The sequence below is a fragment of the Sinocyclocheilus anshuiensis genome, unplaced genomic scaffold, assembly GCF_001515605.1.
Source record: "Sinocyclocheilus anshuiensis isolate Anshui unplaced genomic scaffold, SAMN03320099.WGS_v1.1 scaffold446, whole genome shotgun sequence".
Lineage (NCBI taxonomy): Eukaryota > Metazoa > Chordata > Actinopteri > Cypriniformes > Cyprinidae > Sinocyclocheilus > Sinocyclocheilus anshuiensis.
Genome location: NW_015544247.1, coordinates 3,467,490 through 3,478,031, shown reverse-complemented (window position 1 = coordinate 3,478,031; position 10,542 = coordinate 3,467,490). Strand labels below are relative to the sequence as shown.

Sequence of the window (10,542 nt, the reverse complement as noted above, 5' to 3'; positions counted from 1 at the left end):
CATGTGACGTGTCCCATGTGCTAACCTTTTTGCAGGAGCTGCTGGATAAGGGGCACATCCCTTCCACACTCAAAGCCTATGTGGCAGCCATCGCGGCGAATAATTCTCTCGAGGCTGGCCGGACAATTGGCAGGAACGACTTGGTCGTTAAATTTCTTAGAGGCGCTCGGTGGTTAAACCCTCCTCGCCCTAGAACGGTGTCAGTATGGGACTTGTCTATAGTCCTGAGAGCTCTCAAGAGCTCCCACTTTGAGACGCTTCAAACAGCCGGCTTAAGGGTCATGACACTCAAAACCACTCTGCTTTTGGCCCTGGCATCAGTCAAGCGAGTAGGGGACTTGCAAGCCGAACTTATGTACCGAAGGTGCTCTCAACTCCATTTAGAGCCCAGATCATTTTCCTTTTAGCCCTCCCTGGAATGGATGGCGAACAAGGTCCCAACACTGCGAGTTTACATTAAGCACTCAGAGTCTTTCAGACAATCAGAGCAGCTTTTTGTGTGCTTTGGAGGTCGCTCTAAAGGGCTGCCTGTCACAAAGCAAAGACTATCTCATTGGATAGTAGATGCTATAGCTCTGGCTTATGCCACAGCTGGCTTGCAATGCCCTTTAGATGTGAGGGCCCATTCCACCAGAGGAATGGCCTCCTCTTGAGCCTGGTCCAGTGGAATCTCTATTGGGGAGATTTGTGCGGCCGCCGGCTGGTGGTCGCCATCTACATTTATTAGATTCTACAATTTGGACGTCCCTGCAGGCACGGGTCTTATCAGCCTAATGCTTACCCCCGCCCCCCCAGGTGGGGAGAGTTATCTCAAGTAGACCTCAGAACGTTCTCGAGTCTCTTTGAGGCTCAGGCTTATGGAGCCCTCGCTGAGTTTTCCTGGGCTGAGCTCGCAGAGTTCTGCATCTGCTTATAGCACGGTGCTACTGGATACGTTCCCCAAGCAGTCGTCAAACAACGACGCAACGGGAGTTACCTTTCGATAGGGAATGCTCCAGTTACTCCCATAACCTCGGTTCCCTGAGATAAGGGAACGAGCGTTGCATAGCTGGCTGTGCTATAGCTGCACGCAAATCGATAGCTGTCGCTTCAGTCATATGATTCTGATGAGATGCCGCTCCGAGCCGACTTATATAGTGGTCGGCTCCTCCCCTTCTGGCAGGCTCGAGCACCATTGGTTTGTGTAGCTACACAAACGTTAACCAATCAGGCTTCAGTAATAGAGTAAACAGGAGTTTCCCCAAGCAGTCGTCAAACGACGACGCCCTTATCTCAGGGAACCGAGGTTACGTGAGTAACTGGAGCGTTTTCTTTCCTGTCTTCATGAATTTCCTATTGAAAAGAGTTTTATGTTTTTGAAAGAAGTCTCTTATGTTCACCAATGCTGCATTTATTTTATTAGCTATACAGTAAAAATAGTAATATTGTGAAATATTATTATAATTGAAATTTTTCTATATGAATATATTTTAAAATGTAATTTATTCCTGTGACAACAAAGCTTAACTTTCAGCATCATTACTTGTCTTCAGTGACACATGATCTTTCAGAAATCATTTTAATATGCTGATTTGCTGCTTAAGACACAATATTGAAATTAATATTTTAGTGAAAACCATGATGCATTTCAGGATTTTTTGATGAACAGAAATGGCATTTATTTGAAATACAAATCTTTTGTAACATCATAAATGTCAATTTAATACATCCTTGCTGAATAAAAGTGTTAATGTCTTTCAAAAAAAATAAAACAAATAACTTCAACTTATTTTCCCCCAGGTTTCCCATCCAACACATAGATGACAAGTTTTTTCAAATGTGACCAAAAAGCTACAGCATTTGAAATGTGGAGTTGCAGTTTCTGGAAAATGAAAATGTTGGATGCATATTTGATATTTTAGAATATATTCAGCTTTGAGACCATCAGATGAACTCCAGAACTGTAACTGACAAAGGTATGGGAGAAGACAACAAACAGAACCCCTGTGTATCAGAATCAACCAATAGAGATCTCATCTGTCTTGTGATATATCACTTAGCAGAACCTCTTTCAGCATGACGAAACACTTTACAGCACAGCTGATCGGGAACTCCTGATCATATTGATTTTGCTGTATCAGATGTGATTCAGCACTTCAAAACTTTGGAAACTCATGTGATATATCACATGACTGAACATTTTGAACAGAGACTACTGTCAACCAACTGTTAAATGCAAGATAAATGTGGTTAGCCTTTTGTCTCACACCAATTCTGCTTCCTGTTTCACAGTCTCACATCCATAACAACAAAACCTGATGATCATGTTATCCAGCATTCTTTGTGACCCTGGACCACAAAAGCAGTCATAAGTAGCACGGGTATATTTGTAGCAATAGCCAACAATATATTGTATGGGTCAAAATGATCAATTTTTCTTTTATGCCAAAAATCATTAGGATATTAAGTAAAGATCATGTTCCATGAAGATATTTTGTAAATACAGTAAATATATCAAAACTTCATTTTTTATTAGTAATAAGCATTGCTAAGGCCTTAAATTCATAAAAAAAATTGACCCTTATATGACTGGTTTTGTGGTCCAGGGTCACATTTGAAATTTTACAAAGAGCATCTTATGTTGATGCTGAATGCTTGGTTTAGTTGTACTTATTTCCAGGGTTAAATGACATTTTAAATCCTAGTTTTCAATTAGGACTTTTGAACCATACTCGCTTTATTCATTCCCCATTTAACAGATCTTTCCTGCTAGTTTTTCATCCGATTGTTAAGATTGCAAAGCCCCACTTCAAGGGTCAAAGGAAATAAAGGTAAATATTGCACACGTGAACAAGATTATCTTTGGAGTGGAGCAATTCCACTGGGCTGTTGCATACAGTTTCTCAAGAGGCTTCTGGTTGGCATTATGACAGTTATGGAATCATTTCATGAAATATGTCACCATAGTAGAATCAAAGAGAAATACTCAGAGTGAAACAAACCTCACAGTGCAGTGACGGACTTGTAGAGAGGTGAGAGATCTACCATTCTCACAGTGAGATATTCACGTCTGCACAGGTCAGTCAGTGACTATAGTGCAACTCGAATGCTGAAATGTTCAGAGTTCTGTGTCAAATGCTGAGGATCTCTATCGCCACACATATTCAAGAAGTAAATATGTTCTTATCATGTAAACATCTGGTTGGACTGGCCTGTTAGACATGCATTCTGGATTGTCTCTGAGGATCCATTCAATAAAATGCCATTGTTTGGTTTAGCAGTAATGATGTCATCCTCATAAACTGAAGCATGCACAGGAAGAAAGCAAGCCACAACTAAACAATAAACCTATTTATTGAGTCTCTACTGAGAAATAAAAAGACCCATAAAATATAACCAGACTTGTATATTTTCTGGATGCGTGATGCTTGCCCGTGCAAATCTCATTGCATAAATGCCAGAGTGTTGCTATCTGTTTGCTAAAGTGTTTTTTTTAGCATGCTATGTGGTTGCTAGGCTGTGCAGAATAAAGCCCATCCCCAAGTCTCTATTCTGGCCCTTGTATGACTTGTGTATCTACAGTAATTTTTTATGTTTTAAAAGAAGTCTTTTATGCTATGTCTTATTATCAGTGTTGATAAGCGTTTGTGCTGCTTAATATTTTTGTGGAAACCATTATCTATTTTTTTCAGGATTCTTAGATGAATACAAAGTTTAAAAGAACAGCATTTATTTGAAATAGAAAACGTTTGTAACAAAAATGTTTTCCTGTCACTTGTTTAATTTAAATTGAAGTAACCTAGCAAAAAATAAAAACAAAAGAGATTCTTGATTTATCTTCTCACTGCAAAGTGAAATTGCATAAAAAGCATTTTATTCTCTTCCATTGCATGGAAAATTATGGTAAATGGAAGTTCAAACATGCATGCTTGACATGTGAGAACCAGTGATGTTTGTTTTGCGCTACAGCTTCAGTTATAACATTCATTATTGAAATTTCTGGCTTCAAATTTGGTGAAGCATATTACGGTTATCAAGTTACATTTTTTGAAAAAAGTTTTTCACTTTGTAGTTTTGGGAAGCATTATCTATGAAGTACTGTGCACTTGCATTATAGGCAGAGAGATGGAATATTTTGTATTATTTGGATTCTAAAAATCCGTCTTTGTGTTAATCTGAAGAAAAAGCACACTACTATACTATACGATACAGTACAAAGTACATACTGCACATGTGGGAGGCATGAGGGTGTAAAGGGTGGAGTTGCCTTTTAAAGGCTCGTTCACACCAAGGACGATAACGATATAGTTGTAAAAAACGTTCTTAATATTAAAGAATAGCAGAGTCCACACTACAGCTATAACGATAAAGGCACAGAGAAACAATATCGTTGGAATCACTTTCAGAATATTTTTTTTCCCCAGCTGATGAACATCAGTTATACTGATGGCAGGATAGCTTCTCAGTTTCAAACATCTGCGAGATTTTTTTCTTGGAAGGCCGAGTTTACGTCACAACAGGAATTCTCCCATTCATGGTGACTCTGAATGGTACATCTTGGTCTAAGCCAGTAATATTTGATCCAAGGCAAGAATTATTCCAACTCCAGGAAACCGCTCTTTTGGGACATATGTTCCAGAGATGTCAGACCATAATATATGTGGCATGCATAAATAAGTACAATGAGAACCATATATCATTTCATAAAAATAACTACATTGTGGAATTGTAAAATATTTCATTTTTTTTCTGACAGGAATAAATGACAGTTCTGACCAAGGTAAAGGAAAATGAAAACCATGTGGACCAAAATAAAACATTTTATTCACTCCACACACATATCAAAGTGACTTAGCACCTTAAAAACATACAAAAACATGCTGCCGACACAAGATGGCTGCTACTGGAGAGTTTTTAACAGATCCTCACAATGATATTTTTCTGTTATAGTCCTAATACTGTCATGTGCCTTTATGTTCTTCAGGACAAACAGCACATCAGATAAAAGTGCCCTGGGGAGAAAAAAAAAGTATTAGAACTATTATACAAAATAATAAATAATTTGACTCCTTTTCTTACAAATCCCATATTATTCTGAAACAATTTATTATACTTTTGAATCATTATTTAATAGCATAAATATTGTGAAAGGACTGCTGTATAACTATACATTAGTCTGAGGTTCACTGTTGTACATTACCGAGTGCTGCTGGAGTCATTGTTGTCCTTAAATAAGGCATGAGCGGTCTGAAGAAGATGTTTGCTGAAGTTCTGCAGCTGAGGTAGTGACGGTCCAGTGTTCACATCAATAAACCATGATTCTGGAAAACAACCTGCAATCTTTTCAGAAGAATAAAAGTTAGTTTTATAATGAACTACCTTACTACCTTTGAACTACCTTTATAATGAACAACCTAAAAAGTACAGGCACCTCTTTGCATTTCTGGATGGTGTGTTTTGGATCAGATTCATTAAGAACAGTTATCATCAAGTAACGGCTGAGAAGTTTCTCCAACATCAGCTCTTTGAGAATATGTTCAGGAATCAAACCATCCCATAATGCCATGTTACCAAGCAACTGAAAAACACAAAGATTTCATATAACAATCAGCATTCAAACTTAAGAAACATTTTACCCTAAACATTAGTTTGATTTCATGAACATACTGTATATTAATGTATATTACCGTCAAAAAGTTTGGGTTCAGTAGGATTTTTGTTTTTGAAAGAACTCTCGCATATGGTTTTAAAAGAAGTCTCATGCCCACCAAGGCTGCATTTTTTAAAATCAAAAATACAGTACAAGCAGCAATATTCTGAAATATTTTCACAATTTAAAATAGGTGTTTTTAAAGCTGAATTTTCAGCAGCATTCAATACTTGTAATTAATCTTTGCTGAATTAAAGTATTAATTTCTAAAAAAAAAAAAAAAAAAAAACTTGACCCCAAACTTTTGAAATATATAAAGAAACAGCAAGGGCATGTTAACAGTCACAACATGACCAGAAGTGAAATGTCAAACCTTCACTGCGGACCAAAACTGTTTGTTCTGAAACTGGAACTGTGGGGACCGTTTATCCTCTAAAAACCTTAGCAAAACGCACAATGTCTTGATTACCTCATTACAACAACTTGACAATCACACGCAAACATCTGAATACAATAATTATCGAGCAAAGCACACAGAGTTTTTAAAATGTTAGTCAGCTTACTTTTTTGGGTACAGCGGGACAAAGATGTCATTGTCTACTGCACTCCTTAACCTCTGAATAACTGCTTCTACAAAAGCCTGCAGGATGAAATCACAAGCTGATTATATTTACTGACATTACATCCATGAAGTTACAAGTTTTAATACATCATAAGACAATACCTTGACAGGTTTGCTTCGTTCACCATCAAATACAGAGTAATCATCCTGTATTCTCTTACACAGTGTCGTGAGGGTTTGAGACGGCTGCGCAGACAGAGGGTCCCACACCAGCTCCACGAAACCTGCCAAAAAACAAGCTACATATTAATAAGGTAATTAGTTCTGGATTTCATTCTGCACTTCTAAACTAATGCTGCAATGACAGCAATCAGACAGCCAGAACAAGACATTCTGATATGCTTAATAGTACATTAAAACCAAAAGCATGATATTAAATGATTCTCTGAAACATTCTGTTCCCAAATTCAATGTAAAATGCAGCAGGCTGATGGGTGTTATAAAGCTGTTAATGCAATTATGTGCAAATGCCATAGTCACCTTGAACTTTAGAGAGGATTGTCTTCTCGATTATGGTAGGCAGCGTCGTCTTATCCAATGAAAATTCTGTCATTAATTACTAACCCTCATGTCATTCCAAACACGCAAGATGTTCGTTCATCTTCGGAAAACAAATTAAGATATTTCTGATGAAACCCAAGAGCTTTCTGAGCCGCATAGACAGTAAGGGAACCACTGATGTTTTAACGATGTCCTTGCTACCTTTCTGGGCATTGAACATGGTAGTTCCGTTGCTGTCTATGGGGGTCAGAAAGCTCTCAGATTTCATCAAAATCATCTTCGTGTTCCAAAGATGAATAAAGGTCTTACAGGTTTGAAATGACATGAGGGTGAGTACTTAATGACAGTATAGTATATATACTGTGTATAGTATGAATACAATATTTACTTAAATATCATTAATTGATTAATTGGTTATTATTAATACCGGTATATTGTGACACTGCTTTTAGTGTTAGCAATGCACAGTGCTGCAATTTTAATAATCTGTCAGACGTATAACAAATTGTTGAATAAACACCCTCAAATGTGTAATGCAGTTGAAGAAATATGGTTTATAAAAAAAAAACTACCAATACATAAAAATACCCAGTAGACCTGTGATATGTGATGTGCGTAAGCTGTAAAGATGTAATATTTATAACATTAAGCATATTTATTAATCACAATGTTTTAATAATTACTGTCATATCCTGAATTTATACTGATCCACAGATCTTGATGGAAATCTGAAAAAGCTAAAACTCTAAAACAAGGAGTTTCATATCCAAACACAGATCTGATAGAACAGCAAAATTGCCATGAATCTTTTCAGAATTCCCTGTAATGAATTCTGATACAATACACTGTAGACAAGCCATAGATCACCTGAAGAGGATTCCAGCCAATAAGCTGGTGTCGGATCAGGGGTGCCAAGAGTTTTGGGAGGCATAGGCCAATGTAGGCATTACTGTAAGAGCCCTGAAAGGAGACACGCCACTCATCAAATCTAGAGAGGATTTTCTTCACATCCCAGAAGTCTGTTTGAACATCTGCAAACACTTCCTGTGCCTTTTTCAGTAGATCATCTGAAATTGAATCCAAGTTATAGATGCAGTGACATATTTGATATGGACTCTAAATGCAAGTATGGACGTGGTCTTTTTATTTTAAAAGTATTTCTAGACTCTTGACGACACTGTTGAAAAATAATCTTATTTGTGCTTCCATGAAGCCTCTCACACCTCTTTTACTTTGTAGCTCTGCCTGCTGCTCAGCCGTAGGTTCCCAGTCACACGGCACACACCCAATGTCTTCTTCAGACAAGCTAGGACATGAAAACACATAGGGAATTGAACAACTGATGATAAATGATTTTGACAGCTGTAATTTACAGATTATGAGCATCTCCGAAAGCCTCCAAAGGCTGTAATCTATAGAGTTTCAAAATGTCAGGCTTAGCGTATGCAGTATTTACAGCAATAACAGTCAGTAATGGTGAAAGTGCAAATATAGTAATCCATCTCACCTCTGCCAAGTTGGGTTAGAGCCTCCGGTTGTGTCACCATTGCTGTGTGAATCAGTGTTATCTATGAGACAGCCACAATACACAATATTATATGAATGAATGTGCATTTAGTCCTGTGATAGATGGAAGATATGACCATTATAATCACATGAGTGGGCATAAGATGTGAAGTGTCCTCTACAAAATATTACATACTACAAGGCAGTAGTCAGTTGTAATCTTACAGGTTAACTTCTGAATCCGTGAAGACTCCTCCTGTAGTGCTTCTCTTCTTTGACTCATCAGTGCCTCTGCCTGGTCAATATAGAGACTGTGCATGTCCAGCTCAACAGAGTTTATTAAAGCCATCTGAAAAATAAAGCATACCGCCAATACTTTATAAACTGTATATAGTTATATTAAATTACGTACATGGTTAATTTAGCAAAGATTAACCTTCTCAGACAGGCATTCCAGTAGGTTCCGTGAGAATACATTCATGGTACGGTAGAACCGCAGCTGCTCATCTGCAGCATGGTTTTCAAGGCTCTCCAATGAGCTCTTGGCCATTTCCATATCCAGTTGCATCCTCCTTAGCTCCGCCTCCCGTGCCCTGTGCACCTCCCTCAGCGAATCTAATCTGGAGCAAAACAATTTTTTTATTTGTTTAAATGTATATATAAGAAATATATGTGTAATATATATACACAGTGCGCCCTCCATACGTATTGGAACAGTAAAGACAAAATTGCTCTGTTTGCTGTGGAGTCAAGACATTTGCAAATATGATTAAAAGATGAATATGATACAAAACTACAGAATGTCATATTTTATTATTAGCCGTTTCAACACATACATGTTTTACCAAATAAAAAGGACAGCACTTTTAGAGTTCATCCTACTATCTGATGTGAGTATAAGTATTGGGACAGTTGAACTTGAGGCAAATGTAAAAGATTAAAAGCTATTATTTTGTTGCAGATCCCTAGTGTGCAATCACAGCAGTGAGTTTGCGACCCATAGACATCACCAGACTCTTGGTCTCATCCTTTGAAATGCTTTTCCCAGCCTTTAAGGCAGCCAATTCCAACTGTTGCTTGCTTTGGGGAGTTTCTGCCTTTAGTCTACTCTTCAGCTGGTGAAATTCATGTTCAATCGGTTTTAAATCTGGAGATTGATTTTTTTTTCCCTGATAAAACTCATTGACTGAACTGGCAGGGTGTTTTGGGTCATTGTCCTGATGCAATATAAAACGCTTTCTGATGAGTCTGGTGATATTTTCTTGAATATTGGTAGCCAAGATGGTTTTGTACCCTTCCAAATTCATTCTGCTACTGTCATCACACATTAAGTCATCATTAAAATTGAATGGGCCTGTTCCAGAGACACCACCTCCACCATGCTTTACAGATGAGGCTGTATGCTTGGGATCATTTGCAGTTCCCTTTTTCTCCACACTTTTGCTTTCCCATCACTTAGATAAAGGTTAATCGTTGTCTCATCTGTCCATAAAACTCTGTTCCAAAACTCTACTGGCTTTTGCAAACTCTAATCTTGCCTTTCTATTTTTGGTGCTGGTCAGAGGTTTGCATCTTGCTGTGTTTGTAGCATCTGTAATTCTGTGTCAAAGTCTCCTGTGGACAGTAGATTGTCAGAGCATCACCCTAGCTTTCTGGAGGTTGTTGATGATTTTACAGACACGTATTTTTGGGTTCATTTTCACAGCTTTTATGATTTGTCTGTCATCAACTACTGCTGTTTTTCTCAGCTGATCAGGTCATTGTTGGCTGCTGATGTCTCCAGTGGTCTCCAAACGCTTGATTTCTCCATGCCCTTTGTTTTTGCTGTAGCTCTATTTGACTTCCTCTTTTCTTTTAGCATCCAAATTGCTTGCTTTTCTCTCAGAGTCAGCTCCCTCGTCTTCATCCTGGTTTGTGTGTGTCGTCATCGTTTGCAATTTTAAATATACTTTTATATTGCAATTATTTCACATTCAATCTTCAAATTAATGTAGAAACAACAAAGTATATTTTTAATACTTGTTTAATGGCATCTTTTTTTATGACTGAAGGCAGGTATCACTGATGCCAACTCTACTGATATCTCTAGGAACTATTTTTCCAAATATTTAACCAATGACTATAGCCATTCAGCATTACAGTATAATTGACAGCTATGAATTTTAACATTTATTGGACTTAAAAAAAAATAACTTCTAATTTAAGTGAACTTAAAGGGGTCATATGATGTTGCTAAAAAGAACATTATTTTGTGTATTTGGTGTAATGAAATGTGTTTATTTGG

At 37.5% G+C, this 10,542-nt stretch overlaps 1 protein-coding gene across 1 annotated transcript in view; it reads right to left on the bottom strand.

Annotated features, from left to right (window-relative positions):
• Positions 1–4,731: 4,731 nt before the first annotated feature.
• gcfc2 (GC-rich sequence DNA-binding factor 2) overlaps positions 4,732–10,542 on the bottom strand; it is a 10,295-nt gene continuing 4,484 nt past the window's right edge. Inside the window, exons 7-18 of the mRNA XM_016498625.1 lie at positions 8,695–8,878; positions 8,484–8,607; positions 8,260–8,320; positions 7,976–8,058; positions 7,570–7,819; positions 6,732–6,799; positions 6,354–6,475; positions 6,193–6,269; positions 6,003–6,069; positions 5,411–5,557; positions 5,180–5,319; positions 4,732–4,991 (exon numbers count right to left, since the gene is read on the bottom strand). Of these exons, the coding sequence (XP_016354111.1) occupies positions 4,880–4,991; positions 5,180–5,319; positions 5,411–5,557; positions 6,003–6,069; positions 6,193–6,269; positions 6,354–6,475; positions 6,732–6,799; positions 7,570–7,819; positions 7,976–8,058; positions 8,260–8,320; positions 8,484–8,607; positions 8,695–8,878 (1,435 nt within the window). The 3' untranslated portion in view covers positions 4,732–4,879. The remainder of the gene's footprint in view (positions 4,992–5,179; positions 5,320–5,410; positions 5,558–6,002; positions 6,070–6,192; positions 6,270–6,353; positions 6,476–6,731; positions 6,800–7,569; positions 7,820–7,975; positions 8,059–8,259; positions 8,321–8,483; positions 8,608–8,694; positions 8,879–10,542) is intronic.